The 21,528-nt window shown below is 41.4% G+C and overlaps 1 protein-coding gene across 8 annotated transcripts in view; it reads right to left on the bottom strand.

Moving 5' to 3' along the window:
* Nucleotides 1–21,528, bottom strand: part of PPP2R3A (protein phosphatase 2 regulatory subunit B''alpha) — a 1,031,009-nt gene that overhangs the window by 83,490 nt on the left and 925,991 nt on the right. For all 8 annotated transcript variants that reach the window (XM_069213531.1, XM_069213530.1, XM_069213529.1 and 5 more), the window contains one exon: nucleotides 900–948. In XM_069213531.1, coding sequence (XP_069069632.1) covers nucleotides 900–948 — 49 coding nt within the window. The remainder of the gene's footprint in view (nucleotides 1–899; nucleotides 949–21,528) is intronic.

Genomic DNA, 21,528 nt, shown 5'->3' with positions numbered 1-21,528 from the left:
TAAATACACAGTTATAATGCCAGCAAAAATATAGGGCCCAGCAAAAGGTGAAAACTATAGGGTGACCATGCAGAAAAGGCAGATATCCTGCATTTGGAGAGCCCAGGTCTGAGAAGCAGCACCTGGACCCAAGTGTGCAGGCTATAGTTTAAGGACCTGCATCATTTTTGTTTGCAATTCCAAAAGGCAGGAGAACGGTTCTGTTGGGGTGGGGATTAGAATTGCAGCGCCATCCATCCCAAACTAGTTACTAGGTACTGTGGATAGGGAGCTCTATTCACGGCCAAAAAACTTCCAGGTCATGGAATGCTGATATTGACAATAGTAAGAAGAGAACCAATCTGTGAGTCACAGTCACAGAAAGTCTCCCAAGGCAGATAAGAAAAAGAATGAAAATATTCTGGACCTATTTTTATACAGGACCTTCCTGAACGAGCTTTCAAGCATTTTGTTAGATTTTTTTAATGAGGTTGCTGAACAGAATGGGCAGCTTAAGAGGCAGAGCCTACAGAAAATTAAGGACAGAAAGAAGAGGTGAGATGAGGAGGTAAAATACAAGCCACGCCTAAGCTCCTACTAGTGAAATCGGAACTGTTCTATCAACACATGGTGTTGCAATCAAAGACAGCAAATACCTCATTATGGAGAAATTGTTCTGTGAAGTACAGCTCACTGAAAACATATCTCTGGCACCTGTCTCACTTCTTTTGTCAAAACTAGAAGTGCACTTTCAGCAACTCATAACTGGTCGATACAGTGCGTGAAATTAAGGACACAGGGTCTGTTCATAGAAAGAGTCATATTAAGTACAGTTATAGTCTGTGAAAATGTGTTTGTACAATTAGTTTTCTCTGTTTGTTCTATCACTACTATAAAACCACATGATTTTATGTTCTTACCTTGTAACAGCTCCAGAGAATATCCTATCGATTATTCGATTGGAGGAGGCTGTAAAAGAATACATAAATTGTTTATAATGAATGTCAAAGTAAATTAGACGAGGATTTGGTTTTACAGACAAACAATGCTGAATGTTGGGGAAAGGTGTGGGAACAAATGTCTCCTAAAGCACTATTATGTACATTACCATTTTAATTGTACATAAACTGTTTGATAGGGCTTTTGGCTTGACTTTAGAGTCACCAGTATCTGTTCGATTACTTCTGCATTAAGCCAATTTATATTTGCTCTGACTTTGAAACCAAGTTGCCTGATTTGTCTGCTTAATGGTTCCTACGTTTCTAAAGAAGATATCCCTGTTGAGATGTTTTTAAGCCATGCCTTCTCCTGTCACTATATTCTGTGACTATAAGGACAAATTGACTTTTTTCCCCTCACCGCTGACTGAAATATGGTCTCTTGGTGGCATCTATGAAAATCTAGCCAATGGTCACCTTTCTTTTTTAAACAAAGGCAGAATAAGACTCACATATGTTTTAATTCAGGGAACTCAGGTGTCTTACACAGGTTGTGCAAAGGTTTACAATTTGTGATATATTTCTTGATATAAACGGGATGCCATAAATCCTATTTCTTTTGAGGTGGGAAGTTAAATGTGCAGCCAGATTTGAGGGGAATGGGGGTGGTTGGGTGTTTGTGACAAACAGTGATAGTTTGACACAATTCTCACATGACGATTATGGAAACCTGATTAACCACCTCCTTGCCAAACAGAACTTTGCCTTTGCAATTGATGCAACACTACAATGGCTTCATTTGTCCATGCATATATACAGCAGACGAGGCGGGACTTCATCTTGGTCACAGGAAACCTGATTCTATTTCTAGTTTCTAGAGCCACATAAATTGCTTGAGTGATCACTATCCCTTAAGTACTGAGTTATTATCCACTCTGTGGGGGGAACTGCTTAAGCGCTGAGCCACAATCAAAGCAATAAAGGTGAACCGATCTAACAGCCCTCAAATTAACTGGGAAAGTGTTAGTCCAGTGGAGTTCTTGACAAAGCTAATTGTGGCTAATAAACCTAATATAGACATTTGTCTGGAACAGAAAGAAGGCATTTGAAGAAAGATCTAGCTACAGGAACAGTGAACTCACACAGCCCATATTTGGAAGGCCTTACAAGTTTAATGGTTGGTTTGACAGTAACTGCTCAAAAGCACATGCAGCCTTAAAACCAGCCTTGAGAAAAGAGATTAGATAATAAGCAGAAATAGCCGACTGTAGAAGAAACTATAAATGTGCCCTGCATAGTAGGAAGAATGCCATTAAAAAATGCCTGCGATTTCCTAGTGACAGATGGTAACGATGGAGAAAGCACAGCATTTTGGCAAATAATAAATCACCCTTATTTTAAACACCTATGAGAACCATAACTTGAATTGGCTATTTCTGGCCATGAATGGGTTGCGCATTCTAACAGTATTTAAGTTGCAAATATAGTGCTGAGAGCAGCCACTTAAGAGTGTTAGGTGTCTAGTGACCACATACAACTAATAATGTATTGCCCCTTGACTTCACCCTGACAGAAGTGACTAACGCAAACCTAAAAAGTCATAATGCAAAAGACCCTCTCCTGGATGGGGTTTCATCAAACCTTTATAAAACTAACATTGAGTTCTGGGGTCCTCTCCTCACAAATGTCCTGAACTCCGGCTGTAAAATGGGGAAGCTAGACACATGGTCGCGGTCACTTATTATGCCTACACAGAAAAAAAGGCAATTGTAACTACATCAGTTTCTGCTGTCTGATATGCTCATTGGACTCCCTGGTCAAGGTTTTAGGAAGAGGACTGCTGGCCAAAACTGAAGCGTGGGCTGAGGAACATCATATCATGACGAATATCCAATATGGACTTCGGAGGGGTACTGATACAGAGGATCAGTGTCACCATCTTACTCCACTGATTAACAAATATACAGACACACAAAGAGTGTACACTACTTAGGTGCTTCTGATTTTGTATCTCACAGCAAGCTATGGTGCTCCTGGAGGATGGATAAGTCGATCATAAATTTATTAAGGGAAAAATATATGGGTTCCACTGCCTGAGTCAGATATGGCGTAGGTTGGGAGTGTTCTAATGAGTTCCAAACTGATAGAAGGGTAAGCCAGGACTGAAAACTTGCACCTTTCCATTTCACCGTTTACATAAATAACTTACAGAAGGTGTTGTTGAAGAAGTGCAGGGACATGCCTAAGATTGAGCATCGCCCGGTCCTTTCACGTGAAAAGCCCTGCAGTCCCTTTTGGAAACCTACATGAAGGTTAAGGATGATCGGATGATCTGGCTCTCAAGGGTAACCTGAAAAAATCTTCTATTATGACCTGTGGTATCAATTCGCACAACTCTTTGTCAATAAAGAGACAACCATGTTAAGTTAAAACATACTAGTACTTTCTCCGATTTAGAAGTACATTTTAATGCTGGTGGCACTTGGAAGCAGCACATTAACATCAGAAATGAACAATTTATGAAGGCCTCATCATGGTTATTTGCCTTTGCCACCAGGCTGAGGTGAAAGCCTTTAATGAAAGTGTGAATGATTTACCAGGCTGTGCACTATTTACCAGGCCAAATGGTGGCTTTATACAGGATGCGCATATGAGGACACACAAAGGGAACAAGGATACAGATCTCTGAAAATGGCTGTTTACGGAGACTGGCTTCACTTCCCCCATCTGTTCGCACTATCTATGCCACAGGGAATATGGTGTGCCTTTCATTGAAGGCATTTATAGGCTTCTCCCACTCAAGCTGTGGCACAGGATTTGGATGAAAAAGCAGGCTTTCCTGATCAGACGAATACTGCAAGACCGTTTGCCACTGGATAGAGCTATCTCCACTCCTTTTTTCAGAAACATCAGAACTTTACAAGACAAGCTGGAGAGAAGATACTTATTTCACAACCCGAAAACCCTGATCAAGAAGGGAAAGGCAGAGTTAAAGCATATGTGTCTTCTATTTAAGGAGGAAAGTCTCACTCTAGCCAGGCACAAACACACTTTTGCCTTGCATCAGAACCTACCTCACAATGAAGCTATATAGCCACATTTACAGAATTATGTAGTCTCAACACAGGGGACTCAACCTAGTTTATTGCATAGTCATCTTTCCTAGATTTAATACCTGGGCGAGGGCACTGTCTAGCTGTCCATGGCAATTTCTCAACACAAGGAACCTTGCACTTTCTATTTTGGTTGCCGTTTTTATGAAGTCCCTAGAACTGATTTTATCCAAACTTTACTAAAGAAACACGGGTTCCGGCAACATATTTGTGCACTATCCTTTTTGCAGCAATTACAATCAGGTTAGATCTGTTTTAAAGTTTGCCATGCTTTATCGAAAGAGCTTTGTGGATGTCTGTTGTACTCTTTAGTGAGAAAAATGACAGGACAGGTCAGGTCCCTAAGAATATAAATTACTGTATATGTGATGTGTCAATTGCAATTTTAATGCATATTGTTTTTGATATAGAGCCCCTTTGTAGACACTTGATTTAAATGTGCATATCCTTTGTATATTTATTCACGAGTTAAGATTTTAATTACATGTACTTTGTTTTTAATAAATAAAACCAGATAAAGTTTATAATGACATACATAGTGTGAATTCTAAAACATGTTGGCACACAGCTAATTTGTTTCTGAATGTCAGAATAATTCTATTCATGACAACATTGTTGTTATGTTTGTGGTAAGTAAGTTCATGTTTCAACTAAATGAATTCTGGACAAGCCATCTCATATCACTGCCTTGTGTCTTATTGAAACAGATTGCAGATGCTTCTCGTCGGTAAATTCAAACTACAACAAATACGTTTGTTACTCTGTGAGCTGTAAATCAATTAAGCTGGTATAAATTCTGGGCCTAACTACAGTGTTATACGGACTATCTGAACTTGGAATAAAGTCATTACTTTCGAAAGTAACACATATTTTGTAACCCCCTGAAACTACTTTCGGTTTTCATGATTGATAGATCACATTGTCATGACATCACTAAGAACGCATTCAATTCATATCGTTATAAATCTTGCACTCTGTAGCTACTGGTAGACATCATTTTTTTTTTTGCTCTAAAGAACACTTGTCCTTGAGTACCGACTTATTTTAACGTTAATCTCTTCTCAATAATAATGATTATATAATAACTAACAATATAAATAATAATTTTCTCAGAGTAATTTGATTGAAAAGATATATTGTTCTTCGAAAAACAACTACTCCTGGAGCTATAAAATTAAATATGAATAAAAAAGTATTTGAAAGGTCCAGAAGAAGTATGATTTCCAACTAGAGAAACACAGCATTTTGAGTTTTTCTCCTTTATTGACGAATAATATCACTTTGTTCAAACAATGAAATCAGAGGTATCAGTTTCTCATCAAAGAAAGAAAGTCATCGCATAAATGAAAATGTTAACATTTTTAACAGAACGAGGAACTTACAGAAGCTGCCTTGGGAGCTGGCTTACCAAGAAGAAACCAAGAGAAACAACCAAACACATAAGAGCTACCCCTTTGCAGAAATATCTTTCTGGATAGCAATATAATTCACATATCTCCAAATTGGGATCGCCAGCATTTCCTGATGGCTAGAAATATTTATCTGAACTTGTCTAGTCTAAAAGAATAAGTCTTTTGAAAAATGTCTACTCCTGAGCAATTATAAGAAAAAAAGACTGCACTTTAATATGCAGTGAAAATAAACACCCGCCTAAGATAATGACAAGGTTTGAAAAATTCTTAATAGTCCCTACATTTATAACTAGAAAAACATTGACAATGCGGGTCCCTGCAAAAAAAAAGTCTGCGTGACGTTTTGGAAAAATGAAACAACAGCTCTACTATGCTTGGCCTTCCACTGTAGAGATAAAAGTGTTGCAAGTGTCATTAGGTCTGGCGTAGGCTTTTGGCTTTGCCAATGCTTATTTTGTGTGAATGATTTTTGTACGACACAAGAGCGGAGTGTTTTGGGTGCTGCAGGTGCGTCACCTTAATGAAACAAGCACTATCTAAAAGTCATATATTTTTAATGTAAAAGCCCACACTGCATTCGTATGCGCACCAAATGCAACAGCAGAATGACGTCATTCACAGCTACATAACCGGTTGGCTCAAGTGGCTCACCCTGCGCCCACGCTGAATGCTGTGGCGGAAGCAAACACAACAGGAATGAATCTACAGCAGTCCAAAGGATGAAAAGGGGAGACTGAAATTCCCTGTATGCAAGTATGCATATTATATATATTTGTATTATTAACAAAATCTCTTAGCTAAAGGCAGACCTAAAATGAAGAATTATCCGTTGCCATCCCGCCTCACAGAGTCAAGCACAGGTAAATCCCAATAGGGCTAGCCTTGATTCGTTGGAACAAATGGTTATTTTTATTACAAGCTCGTGTCACAAAAATAAACAAGCATTGGCAAAGCAAAAAGGTCTCGCCTTTGAGACATGCTGTGTTTGTTATGCTTTTAAGCTGATTATACTCAGCACTGGTAAAAAGCAAAACGTTTGGTACACAGAGATTAAAAAACTGATCCTGGATCCATACCGGAAACTCACAAACCTAGCCTTGTAACTTATTCTGCTAGATCAACAAGTACGAATGAGCTAATACCAGAAGCTGCAGCCCGAGCAAACTCACAGTTATTGTTTGCTGTGCACACCTTGAATACATACCTGGTCGAGCAGGCAAGGTGAACCAACAATGCTCGCTCTGCAACTACGATCCAAAAAGCAAATCACAGTAAGGGTTCCGTTATAAATGCTAAACAGAATAAACAGTGACCGTAATAGGCTGTCTCAATCAGGGGCGGCTCCTCCGTAATGGTGGAGGAGCATCGCCTCACTGTCTAAGAGCCAGCAGTAGAAAAATAAAACGATATTTGAATATCGTTTTATTTTTCTGCTGCTGGCTCGGCCGGCAGGTGCAGGAAGGGGCCGGGCTGGGCCTTGGGAGGTGGGGGAGGATGAGCAATTGTGAGCACTAAGTGCGCATGTCTGTTTGGACAGCCTAAGACGACCGTCCAAACATACATGTGCACTTAGGTTTCTCCAGCCCGGCTGCACAGGCCCCAGGGTTGTGTCTGAGCGGCAGTGACCAATCCTGATGCTGCTTACATGCTATGTTTAGCATGTAAGCAGTGCCAGGATTGCTGGGGAGTCTTTTCTGGTGACTCAGCGAATGCTGGGACAACAGAACAAAGCAAGGAGGAAGAGCGAGGTGCAGCAACGAAGGGTACGTTTAAAAGAAAAAAAGTAATTTAAACCCTCAACCCCTCCCCTTGATATCTGCGGCAGCTGCAAAACTCACTGAGAAGTACAGCCACTGCACCAGTGTACAAGGACACAGCGTCCTGCTCTGGGCACCATGCACCACTGGGTCCCCCCAAGAGGGCCATGGCTCTGCCTCTCATGGCTGCTCACCTTAATGAGTCGTACAAACACAATATTCAGACCTTTATAAGCAATATTAAAATTGGCGCTTACTTAAAATGCTCATGTTATATAAAAGCAAAAAAATTGTGACTATTAGAAACATATGGATCTGCTTAATTATGTCATGATCGTAAGCGAACATTAGTGATTCTAGTAACACAATGCCACTAAAAAGAAAGGTGCCCTTGGTCATAAGCATAGTCACATATGTACCCTATTGTACGCTGCTGTAGATTGTCTCACACATTTTTTTCACCACCATCGTATTAAAGATGCTTGATAGATAGAAGTGGAATGTGTACCGCTGTATAGGGCATAACTTTTTCATTTTATCATTAAGTCCTGCAAATGAGTTATGTAACTTCCGATAAAGAGGACTACTGCTTAATACGCAGATGTTATCATATCACTGTAAATTGAGATAGCTTTATTACAATACTTTCTCAAAACAATACTATACTGAGTTGTTTACGCTTACCAACACAATGTGGTATTGATACCCTATGTGTCAGACTTCAGATTAATTGTTCACGATCAGAACTAGAAAAAATGTATCATGTGGATTGTTAAATACTTATTCTGTGTATAAAATACTCGGGGCTTTTGGTGCATATTATACCTTATCAGAAATACATAGAAAAGAGGGACCAGTGTTTCGGCATTCAATAAGGTATCTGCTCAGAGAGTTCGGCTGTTACAAGACGGATCGGGGGGCTCCAGGTTACTGTTGTCATGATAAAGTTGTCACCTGGTGAAGAACAGGAGGACTGGGGATGTTGTGCTAGCAAAAAGATGAAAGGGGGTACTACGATGGTGTAGCAAAAAGGGACACTGTGCTAGGGTGCATTATGCAGAGTGCCCTTTGTTGGGTAGAAATGACTGCGGGAATCTGCTATGACACTGGAGAGATAAGGGGGCACTATGGTGCTTTAGAGAAAGAGAAGGCAGTGGGATACCATGTGGTTCTTTGAGCCACAGTGTTGAGATGTTGCATCAGGGGGGTGCAATTAGGCATTTAAAAATAAGGGGTCACTATTTTCTTGTTAGAAAGATGTTCTAGACATGAAACGTATCTGGGGACAAGGGCCCAGAGCTGCCGCTGACCAAGAAAGAGGGAATAGTCCTCTGCTGAAATAGGAAAGACACTACATGTTCTTGGATAAGGATGCCCATAAGCAAGGGAGGGGATGCAAAACCACTAAGGCAGAATAATGCAAGGAAGGAGGCATGGGATCTGTAGCATCCTCACGAGCCTTGGTACTCATAAATGAACACGCCACACACGGAGCTTGGTCTTACACCTTTATTCTTCTGCATGCAAGTGTGAACCCCACATTCATACCATGAAACTTATTCACCACACCTTACCACTTCTATCACAGTTCTCTGGTGCCCATCAAGAAACTAAAGAGTCCGGTCCTCATTAACTCACAAGACACTCCTCCTCCTTGTTAATTAAAAATTATATATTTTTTTACAAACATATATCTTACAATTCCTTGATAAGTCGACTTGGAGCTCTGATTAAACTATCAGATCGTTTCCTCTGAGGCTGGGAAGAGAAAAAAAGAAGCGTCCATGACTGATGCTGGGAAATATGCAGTCAGAGGGTGCTCTGTAGCCTCAATCGAACCAGTCTTATCTCTGACTTAGGAACTGGTGAATGACAAGGCCCATGTCTGAAGTGCAAAGGGTCTCGCGCAATGGACTTTCCAGGATGGTGGGAAGTCACCATAGTTCTTTGCTAGTCGCTACTTCAAAGGGTTCAGCATCAATGAGAGCATCAGACATATGGTTTCTTTGTTGTGGCACAAATACTCAACCCCGTTTATTGAAAGTAATGTTCTTGGAAAATCAACGTTTGTCAGTATATACCTTTATCTTTTGTTTATGACCCAAATCTTTTTGACGAAGTTCACCAGCTGTTGTAGATCTCCTGTTGGCCCATTGTGGTAACTTGGTCATCATGGCACGTCCAAAAATCAGTGTGGCAGGACTTTCACTTGTCCTTGAATGAGGAATTGATCAATAAGCTTACAGTCGACTTCAGATTAAGCTTCTCCAACTTAGCCCGCTGAACAGTCTTCTTAAGTGTGCCTTCTTAAGTGGCCTCATAAACCATTCAACAACAACATTTGCTTGTGGCCAAAGAGGTGTGATTTGCTGATGCTTCATACTGAGATGGGTAATAACATCTCAGAATTCTTGAATGTTAAAAGCCAGATCATTGTCAGACTTTAGAATTGAAGTAACACCCCATATTGCAAAAAAATTCTTGAGTATTTGATGAGAAATCTTCTACTAAAGTAAAATGGGAGTATCATCTATAATTACCATCAGATGATGTCCATTGTCAAGAGTACCAAAGAAATCAACAGCAATTCTCTCATATACATGTTTTGGTAAATTTTACATGTTTAAGGTATGCTGAGTGATTTTGGGAAATCAGCAATTGCACAAATGACAGGCCTTCAATTATTTTTCAACTCTTTCATCAAGGTGAGGAAACCCAAGTCTGTCTCTGAGAGCTCATTTAGTAGTAACAGCATCATGAGCTACTTCAATTATTTGTTGTTGCAGACTCTCTGGTATGACAATTCTTGAAACTCCTAAGCCATTACCTTCTTGAGTAACAGACAGTTAATCTTTTACAATCTGGAACTTTTGATATTTGCTGTCATCTGTGAGAGGTCAGTGTTGTTTACTGGACTGATGTTCAATATGTCACTGTCTTTGCTTGATGCAGTAATAATTTGTTTGAAAGAAATTGCAGCAGGGGTGTTTGAGTTTACGAGGAAGTTAATGTAGGCTTCACCCACTTTCGAAGAGGTATCATGACACTTTACTGACACTTGTGAAAAGTAGTCAGCAGGATTTTGATTTTTCCCTGGTCGGTGCACGATAGTGTAGTCATATTGCTGTAGTTGCAACCCCCAATGTTTATTTCTAGGAGACATCTTAGCTTTTGGATTGCCAAAGATTGTAAGCAGTGCTTGATGATGTATTACAAGACTGAAAGGTTTTCCATATAAGAAGACATGGAAATGATCACAAGCCCACATAACTGCTAAACTACTTTGTTTTTCAGAATGTCAATAGGCATGTTCAGTTTGTGAAATACTCCCACTTTCATATGCCACAATATGGCTTCGAGCATTCGGGTGTCCACTGTGTTGGGTAAGGATCGCACCCGACCAGGCTTGTTTGAACAACCACCTCTGTATATAGATCCAGATCAAAATAGGTGATTTCAGTGGTGTACTCAATTGCATGTTTGATTTTCTTAAAACTTTGTTCACATTCCTGTGGACGAGTAAATTTCATTTTGCTAAGTCTCTTAAAGCAGCACTTACTGAGGCAAAGTCACTTATGTATCTAGAACAGTAACCAGCCATGTCAAGGAATAAATGTAACATGGCAACATCTTCTGGGGGATCCGGCGTCACACCCCCATCAGAAAAGATACGGCCAAAGAATGTGAGTTTTGTTTTGTGGAACTCACACTTCTCTGCATACAAGGTTAGACCTGCATCAGCAAGTAGTTGGCAAACTTGTGTTAGGGCTTTATCATGTTCTTTCAAGACTAATTTGACATCACTGTAATTGAAAGCATTTGTGACATGCTGTATTATACATTGAATGATATCACAAAAACGTTCTGCAGCTAATAACACACCAAAACGTATTTTTTATAGCTGAATATACCAATGTGAGTAGAAAACGTAGTAATGTATCTGCAATTGTCTTTAAGTTCCAATTGACAATACCCTTTGTTCAGATCAAGGTGAGAGAAGACTCTAGCACCATTTAACTGTATGATCATGTTGGCAATGTGCGGACCAGGATGTTGTTCTCTTTCAATTGCCATGTTAGCCTGATGCATATTATCACAGATGCGTGCAGCTCCTACATCAGTATGGGCAAAACCCACATGGTTGGACCAGTCTATCGCTCAAGTATATCATGCTTTAGTAATGTTTCAAGCCTTTTCTCAACCGCTTCTTGTAAATGAAATGCAATTCGTCTATGCCTTTGAGCAACAGGACGAACGCCCTCACTGATACGCAGTTTGACTTTCATGGTTTTAATCTTTCCTAATCCATGAAACAATTAAGGGAATTGGCTTATTAGTTCATAATGAGCATTCACAGATATCAGTCTCATTTCAGCAGAAGTACTCAAAATGAGTAAACAGGCACTTGACACAGTACTTTGAAGTACGTGAATGGGAGCTTCTACCTTTGTCTTTTTGTGTTTCATGGTGGCTACGAATGAACCTTGACTCTTTAATTGAGTTGATGCAGCACATGTATACACTTTTGTCTTTGATGATATGAGACAGGGTGATAGCTCATTGTACTTCTGCTCAGGCATAATGTTCATCGAAGCACCACTGTCAATAATAAAAGGTATGGAGCAGCTGTTTACCTTTAGTGTCATTTATGGACGAAGTTTGAATGACTTGTGATTTTTCTCATTGAATTTTCATCACATTTGGGCAGTCCGACGTGCCCACGTTTTTCTGAAGTAAACATTGGCATCGCACATTCATCTTTCTCACTGTCACTTGACACCAAAACTGAAGAACTCTTGGGCGAAGATTTGGATGACGATCATCTTTATTTGATGCCGATTTGCCTCAGCTAATGTTGTTGCTTGGCCTTGTGGGTGTGCATAGAACATCGCTTCTGGAACATTAAGGTTTCAATTTTGTTTTCTCAGCATGAAGCACTTAGTTTTTCTTTCGCCTTGCAAATTGTTACAAAATGGACCTCTTTCCCACCACCCTTGCATATATGTCCAATGGCGGGACAGTTACCTTCATGTGGAAACAAAAATCTGCATCTAAAGCACAGTTTATTTTTATTTGGAGACACCACCTTGTGTCATACAGCCTTGTGTTTCTACTTACTTTTCATGTTCATGACTGACTCACTGTGGGCACCTCAGGCCTCCATATCAGCAGCTTGTTGATCTGCACGTTGCTTAGCTCTGGCAGCCATAGTAGTCGCTCCGGACTAATCAACATTCAGCACTGGATTGAATTTGAGATTTAGGGCTTTTTTGATTTGACAGTATGATACTTCATCAGCATGTGCTACTTTCTTTATTACTTCTTTTACTTCTTCACCTGCAATGTTCTTGTGATATTTGACAATCTTTTTGTTATCTGTTTCTTTCAGTGCATCAATGAAATCATGAAAACGTTTCTATCCAACTAGTCCATCTATCACCAATATTCTGCTTTTTGGCGGTATCGAATGGAAGTGGTGGTTTTAGGAAGAAAGCAACATTATAACCATTTGTGGAACTTACTGACATTGAAAGTGAGGTTCTCTCCAGCACTGACTGCTGTCCACTTGTACTGGCACCTTCTTCACATGCTAACTGTGTGCTACCACCTGGGTAATTGCACCCACTCTCTGGCTGTGAAGCACAGTCTTCTTCTTTAGCAGTGAGTAGAAACTTTGTTTCTTGCATGGATTCTTCAAACTTCTCATATGTCACTGCCTTTAGCATTATATTTGTATAAGGCTATCACTACTTTTAGTGCTCTTTGCACTCAGCTGTTGCTGCCTCTCGCACTTCTCTGTACCTGGTGACCGCTGCCTTTAGCGCAATCTTTCCATATATCGTATAGCTCTGTGTTGTTGTGCGGTATCTGTTTCACAGCCTCATCAAAAGGTTCCTGGACAATGATACACAAATTTCTCTGTATGGCCTACTTCTTCTTCGAAAGCTTGTCACTGGCTGGAGTGGCGGTTTAACTCCAGATACTCCAAACACCGCTCTTCTCTTCGACTGAGGCACATGTGGCACGCATGAGCAGTTTACTGTACCATGGCAAACTCTCTGGGAGAGCATGTAGGTTCTTCAGGTTACGTATCCCATTCTCGTCGCCAGTTGGAGCATCCTCCCCAGCCTGGGTACTCATAATGAACACAGCACACACAGAGCTTGGTCTTACATGTCTTTATTCTTCTGCATGAAAGCGCAAACTCAACATTCTAAACATGAAATCTATTCACCACACCTTACCACTTATGTCACAGTTCTACGGAGTCCATCAGAAACCAAAAGGGTCCTTTCATCGCTATCTCACAAGATCCTACAGGATCATAACTGATATTAAAAGGGAAAGGTGCTCTGTGATGGTATGCAGAGGACATGGCATTGTATTGCTGGTGCTGCCATGGAGCAGAACCTATGAGAGAGTGAGTTGCTACATTGAGAATATGTTATTGTCTTGGTATGAGGATTTGCGTTCATGTAGGCAGTGCTAACAATGTTTTCATCTGAAAAAATTTTTGTCCTGGGCACCTCTGTTGGTATAATTGGCAGACAACCCCTTCTGCCCAGAAGCAGCCATTGCTGCAGCACTACAGCCAACTTGCCTTCAGGCTGGATGCTTCATGCTTCCTGGAGGGAGAGCTTGCTGTCAAGCAAGCCTTGTCAATACAGGCTTCATTGTGCTCGCAATCAGATGCAGATGGCACACTGGCCTGTCTGATTGCACATCATGCACCTTCAAGCATCAAGTGCATTAAAAACAACAGGTAGAGGATTTGACTTAATGGACAGAACAGCTCACTCTGGAACCGGGCTCGAGCCTCAGCATTGACTCAACATGCCTGTGATACTGGGCAAAACACTTAGGCCCTCATTACAGCCCTTGGGCATTACGACCGCGGCGGAAGAGCTGCGGTTGCACTGCTGGGACCGTCGGTTTCCCGCCACTTTTGTCCCGGCGGTTGTAATCCCCCAGGGCAGCGCTGCCCAGGGGATTACGAGTCCCCCTCCCGCCAGCCTTTTCATGGCGGTATGAACCGCCATGAAAAGGCTGGCAGAAAGGGGAGCCGCGCATGCAACGGCCCCCCAGCAACGGCCCCATGGAGCTTTTCACTGTCTGCATAGCAGACAGTGAAAAGCGCGACGGGTGCAACTGCACCCGTCGCACAGCCGCAACACCGCCGGCTCCATTTGGAGCTGGCTCCCGTGTTGCGGCCGAGATCCCCGCTGGGCTGGCGGGCGGAAACCAGGTTTCTGCCCGCCGGCCCAGCGGGGATCTCAAAATAGACCCAGCGGGAGTGTGGCTGCATTGGCGGCCGCCCGGCGGTTTCAACTTGGCGGGCGGCAAAGTTGAAATGAGGACCTTAATCTATTGTGCCTAAAAAATGAAAATGAATGTGTCCTTGAGAAACACAAGTCATGCTTGTGTACAGCATTTCAATACCTTCAAGTCTAGTTTGCGCTATATATTAATGATGAAAAAATTATCAACTTTTAATGTGCTTCCAGTTAAGGCATCATTTCACACACTGTCAGCAAAGGAAGTCATTTTGCCACATTCTTCTGTGGAAGATGTATTGTGGTGGGCGCTACATAGAAGGAGAGATTTATAAACCGCATGTGTGATAGCGCCTGTAAAGTTCCAAGCGCAAGCACTATGGAGGAAGCTGCAAACAGGAGGAGTGAGAGAGGGGAAGAAACAATACCTTAATTAAGTCAGAAGCAGCAGATCGGCACTGATTAACTTGGATTAACCTATGATTGGTCCCAGAATTACGAGAAATTAAGTTTCGCCTGTACTGGCCAATAAAGGTGGCTGTAAGGAAGACAGGCATGAAGCAAAGAAATGGTTAGCAACTGGTGGGCTCCAAGCCCCTTTTTTATACAATAGTGTCTCGCAAGTGAGACGCATGCGCTAGTGCATGCTCGACCCTAAAAAACACAAGCTGCCACCCAAGTATGGCTGCCACTTTCTTTCAACAAAAAAACTCAATGAAAACAAATCATTGGTACAGCAGTATTATTAGTGATGTTTTTAAAACAGCAAGCCCTTCAGCTGCACAATGCATTTTATTATTATTTGTAGCGGAGATACGAATACATCATCAACGATTCAAATCTTGGGAAGCTACAAACTAAAAATGTCACATATTGACTTTAAAACAACTTTTAAAAAGAGTCAGAAATTGCCATTCAACTCGGCACCACAAATGTAAGCAAAATAAATAGCCACTGTCTGAACATAAATACAAAAAGCACTCTTAGTAGCCACTTTGCTAGAGAAAAAAAAAAACTTTTGCAGTCAGATTTGAACAACGTCCAAGGCTTTGAGCAGTCACTCAAAGTGAATGGCAATAATTGAAAAAGTAGCTGACCCACTGCCCTTTGTAGTGTGCTATGGTTGGCAAAAGCAAATTGTGAATGACATTTAACTGACTAATCCATGAAGCTCGGTGACCACAAGCACTTCTACGTTTGTATAACAGGTATGGTTGTTTTTTTGGGAAATCAGTACAAAAAAGCAGTTTCAAAGGCCAACCTAAAAAAAGTAACAGTGATTCTCTCTCACAAGAAGAGACATTCCAGAAAGTGGTCATAAAGATACAATTCCACTCGTAGATAACAAAATGTATTTTTAATAGTTGTACAAATTAGACATCAAGTAAGTACCTGAGCTAAATCCCTCCCAGTTCAACTCAGCATGCATAGGTAAGGTTTTGTCACAGGTCCATAAGCATTTTCGTATTAATGGGGGTCTGTCTTTAATACCTATTCACAGAAGATATCCTTTCAGCGAAGGATGTCAAGATTGATGCCTTTTACCTTTTGGGCAGCAAAGGCAGCCATTTTCTGGAGATAAACAATTGGTCAATGCAAAGCTTCAGAAGGCGAAGTAGTTATAGCAGCAGTCTTACTCAGGGAAGCAGAAGACTTTCCTGGGAGAGATTTGGACTAACGGTAAGCCCTTCAGAGAAGAGAGGTGGCTGCAGAGAGGAGATTTTGAGGAAACTGGCTGTTTCAGTCTCCAGAGCAAGAGTAAACCTTGAACTTGACTTTGATTGTGGGGGGGAAAGGAGTTTCAGTTTGCCATTCGTCTAAGTGACTGCTGTACCATGGTATGGACAGTGAGTGAGTGGTTGCATTCTGCTCCTGCATGAGTATCTGGGTTCACCTGACACTGTCCCCATACATGTGCGAGAGCACGAGCGCCAGAACAGATGAATGGAAGTGATAAGGAAGAGGGAGCGATAAGGAACAGTCATATTGGATGATGGCTCTTCAGATACATACAGAACTAGGATGGACATAAGCCAGTGCTATTTAGCTTTAATATTCCTTAACCACAGACAGACTAGAAACAATTACTTGCAACAGACTGATTGTGATTGAATCTTTGCACCTCGTAAGGCAACTAATTTTTAAATTAAAGTTTTCAGAGGAATCAAACTGTCACTACATTTACGCTGTTATGTAAATTCTAATAAAACGCAAATGTGCATGTCTAAACATACCTCCATGGCTTCAATCTTTTCTCTCCAGTTAACCAGGAGGTATGTGATAGATAATGGAGCAATGTGAATATGCTCCTATAGAGAAACACCGCCTTGAAAGAAAGCATTGTATCCCCTTGACTGAAGTTTTGGAGCTGGGGCACACAACTTTATATGGCAGTGGCTCTTGGTGACCAGTGCAAGAAGTCCTGATGTTCAGAGAAACTCAAGGGTGGGCGATGACTGTTGGAATAATGATACCTGTTTCCTGAAAGTGCTAAGTTGAACTTTTTAGTATATACACAGGGTCAACCTATTTGACTAAATGCCCTTACCACTTCAAAACCATCTGGCAACTGGACTGTAAATTTTTCATCATGACCCACTGGTTTCTCATGTTTTGGTTGAAACCGGTCATTTTAGATTAAACTAGAAACTGGGATCACGTAATGCGAAACCCACCAACAGTAACTTATGCAATGAAACGTAAATATTTCTTATCTACACAATTTGTTCTTTAGTAAAGTGATCTGAAATCAACTGGATCTTGTTTGAACTATATAAAACGGAAAATAAATAATTAATTAAGTAAGGAGGTGGCGGGGGGAGGGGGTACAAGCATGCCAGGCAACCTAGTTTGGTGAAATCTCCACAGGCCCTGCACCAACAAATACAGCTTTAACTAGTTATGATTTTGAGAGGGGGAATAAGCTGCCAGCTGAGTCTAAATTAAAATCGCCATCCGATTGGGCACACCTTCATTCACATGGGTGATAATGGGTCAGAAGCCCAATAAGCCCCAATGGATGTAGGGGAGCACTGACACGTGGTGTTCTGTACTCACCTCTGCCCAAAATTGGATAGGTAGTAGGTAAGTCTATGCAATACAGTACTACTGCTAAATTTGTAATATGGACTCAAGTGAGGGAAGACTCTATAAGAGGCTTCCATGTGCTGTGATTTGTGTGGTGGGAGAGCAGATAAGGGTTTTGGTAAATGAGCAGCCAAAATGTTGCCAGTTAGGATACATGGTACATGAGGCAAATAAATGGTGGAGGGGCTGTAGCACCGGACTCCCAGATTTACAGCAGGCTTCTGTAGCATTGTGGAGTTGCTCCACCACTACTATGGCCTCCTGCTCACCTGTAGAACATGAATGGTTGATAAATAATTACACTCACACAATTCACTGACCCTGGTCTTTTGAAGCAGTGGAGGAGCCCTGCTTCAGCTGACCCTGAGTTGGCTTGGTCACCTCATCGGGATTCCAACAAGCATTCTACCAGCTGAGGTGGACTGTTCCCCCCAATTTAATGGTAGACGTACCTGTACCTGTTGGCCGACTCCCAGGGTGTCACTGCTGTAGCTTGGCTTTGTTTTTGCCAACCTTGTTCCAACATCTAATAACTGCTAGAGCCATCTCAGCCCCTTCCCTGATGCCACAACGTCTCCTTGTGACCTCATGAACCGAAACAGCTGTGGGGGCATACAGGGTCCCTTCTACCATGCCCTTGAGGCTCTAAAAATCATACAGGCTGATCCTGAGGATAAATTATCCTCCTTTATGCTAGGTGGCAGCCACTTTCTTCCCTCCTGATTATCAGCTAGACAACCCCAAATGTTTGTCCACAATCCTGTGAGACTTGGCCTTTTTGGATGGTGGCTGGATTAAGTCCTCCTTTCCATCTTATCATGGCTAATAATCAAGAGCCCAGTTCTTCACTTTATTTCATTACACATGGTACCACTTTGCAAAGCTGATCCTCCTACAAGTTGTATTCCCAGTTATAACCATCTCATGGGATTATTATACCATCACAGCACCTAGTGCACCCCTTCATTAATAACCTTTATTCTACAACTAAAACCAGTTATATTCCAGTCTTGTAGTACCATACTTTTTAACCTTCAAACAAAAAATTGTGTGTATTCCAGAGGTGTTGCTGTCTGCCAACCACCTGCCTACCTTCATATTGCAATACTTTTAATCTCAGCACACTTCTGTATCATCTTGATTTTTTCACTGAATTCTCCATTGCCTCCTAAATGGAAGCTCATTTAAACAATTTGCTTTCACCACTGGTTTCATACTACCACTACATCAGGGCCACTGGAATTATGCAATTGTGCAGCTGCAGTGATTCTTGCATAACTGAAGATTTGCCACTTTTGCAACACAATCCATCATCTGCCGCATAATCTGCGGATTTTAACAAAAAAATTGCTTCTAGCTGACGTGGTTCAAAAGGTTGTAAAAACTCAATACCTGTTGCTGCACAGTGGAAGGCCCTTTGCAAAGGTTGACTGGTCACCTTCCTGTAGTTTATTGCTATATTTGGGTGTTCAACAACTAGTACTAATGAGGGTCACTCAATGCCCAGACAGTGTTAAAAAGTTTTAAAATGACTAAATAATGCTGTCACAAAATGTGCCGGATACTTTGGCCTTTCTTGTTGCATAATTTACTCAACCCTGCGGCATAATCAGACAGTCCCCTGCCTCATCATTCAGATGACCCTGCACTAACATGCATTATCATCACTCCGGAAAACTGCTCCAATTGGTTTGCCCATTTTACCATAACACACCCAGGCTCAATCAGAACCAAGCAAGGCAAACAAATTTTAATCCAACACCCTCCTGACCACCCTGAAGCTCTTAATGCAGACAGTCCAATCCAATTCCCAAGATGGTTTAATAATCACATTATCTCTTATTCTTTAGTAATAACATCACTGTCTGAACCGCAATCCTCAAACATTTTTATCCCATTTTTCACTCTCAATAATCCCACGTGGTGGGAAAATCATCGCCCAACCCACTCTAGATGATCTTGACCATCAACATCAATCAAAATGATAAAATCATTATTCAACACTCAGCTGCTAATTCAAAAATGTGAACATAACTCCATAAATTGAAACCTAAATGTCCATTCCTGTATTGACATTGACCCTTCCTCTTCTTCACCCTGCCAACTTAAAACCGCCACGAACCCTAACCTTCACTTCTTCCTTCCCCCACCTCCTCCGAGCCTATTCATCCTACTGAAACCCTGTCTAGGCTCTCTCAAGAGTCCTTCTTAATGCAAGATTTCCTGAAAAGAATGCCTATGACAAGCACAAACCCATATCTGACCTTTCCTCCTAATTACTATCAATCAACAAGACCTGGTTCAGTGATTTCTCTCTGCCTGAAATACATAACATCACCCGTACCTATTACAACAATTGATGAAAAATAGGAATAAGGGCAGATGGGGCTGTGTAGCCTTCACCTACTAAAGTCATTCTATGTCAAAGAGCTAATCAGCACCTCATTTGGCTCCTCGAGCATCAGCTTTTTAATGTGGTTATCAACTTCATCACATCCCTACCTATTGTAGCAATATACCATACCCTTAAAATGCCTCACTTCCTTACCCCCCAACCTCCTTGACATGTCCATACCAATCTCCATCACAGTCTGACGATGCCTTTCCTGTGTGCCCTGCTCTATTTCTTACTTCGCCCCTTGGAACATGACATGAAAATATACTCCAATTCTTCAAAAAATTCTCCATTACATAGGACATCTGTGAATTTAAAGTTGACAACTTAAGAATCCTAGCTGTACTGCCGCTCATCACCAGATTACTTAACTCTTCTCTCTCCAGTAGATCCATTCCTCATGCCTTCAAACATGCTAGAATCCCTCGTAGCCCGCCAAAACCATGAAACTTTCATCAACTATAGCCCTATATCTGGACTACCTAGTGTCACCAAGGCACTGGAAGCGGCTGTCTCACACCAACTCTCAACCCACCTTGAAGTAAAATGTTTTCAATGTGTCTTGCAGCAAGACTTCTGAACCTGCAGAGAAACCAAACCCATGCTACAAAAACATCACAGAGGAGTTTCTTAGCTTAATAGATTATCTCTGTCTCTTCACCCTATTACTTTTCAACTTGACCCCCGTATCCTAATTACCAATGGTGAAACACACTTCTGGCATTAGCATAATGGTGCTCACCGTTTTCACATTCTTCCTATCTAACAGCTTTCATCATGTCAAACTGGGATCCTCTTATCTTACCTGTGGTGTCTCTCAAGCCTCAGCATTACCCTGAACACTTTTCAACACCTACATGCTTCCTCTCACAAAGCTTCTTCAATCTAACAATATAGGTACCACATGTATGCTGGCGACAAGCACCCTTACCCCAGCTGGATGGCAGTTATGGCAACCATTCCAGGGTATCTTTTTGACTCTTTCATGTTCACTAATGTAGAAGGGACAATTAGTTGTATTTAAATAGTGATAACATCAAGATCTTCCTCCTGGGGGGGTTGCCCAACCTCACAATCTACCATTGGCATGGCCTGAGGCCCTTTGCTCCCTTCCACATTCTATGTTTTAAGCCTGCAAAGTTGTAAGAGAAAGCAACCTCTTCTTATAGCTCAGATATATGCTGTCATCAAATCAGTTTTACATCACTTTTGTTTTGTTACAAGGGGTCCCAATCCTTCTCTACCTACCACAATCAATTGCTGCTATTCTTGTCAGTGTAATCTGATGCCTTGCCTGCTGCAACAACTTGTATATGAGAATACCTATTAAGTCTATTTGTAAACTCTAAAAGGTTCCAAATGATGCAGACCAACTCATTTTGACCTGAGTCGCTATAACCACATCACGCTTTCCTTTAAAGTTTTTCAATGGCTCCCTGTAAATGGCAGAACAAACTTCAAAGTGGTCTGCCTCGTCCAAAAAGCCCTGGATGGATCTAATCAATTTATACAAGACATTTGTTGTCCTGAACCATGTACCAGATACTGGCTCTCAATCCACACACCCTACCTC

This window comes from Pleurodeles waltl, chromosome 11 (assembly GCF_031143425.1).
Source record: "Pleurodeles waltl isolate 20211129_DDA chromosome 11, aPleWal1.hap1.20221129, whole genome shotgun sequence".
NCBI lineage: Eukaryota > Metazoa > Chordata > Amphibia > Caudata > Salamandridae > Pleurodeles > Pleurodeles waltl.
Note: the sequence above shows the minus strand (reverse complement) of the source record. Positions and strands in the feature narration are given on the sequence as shown.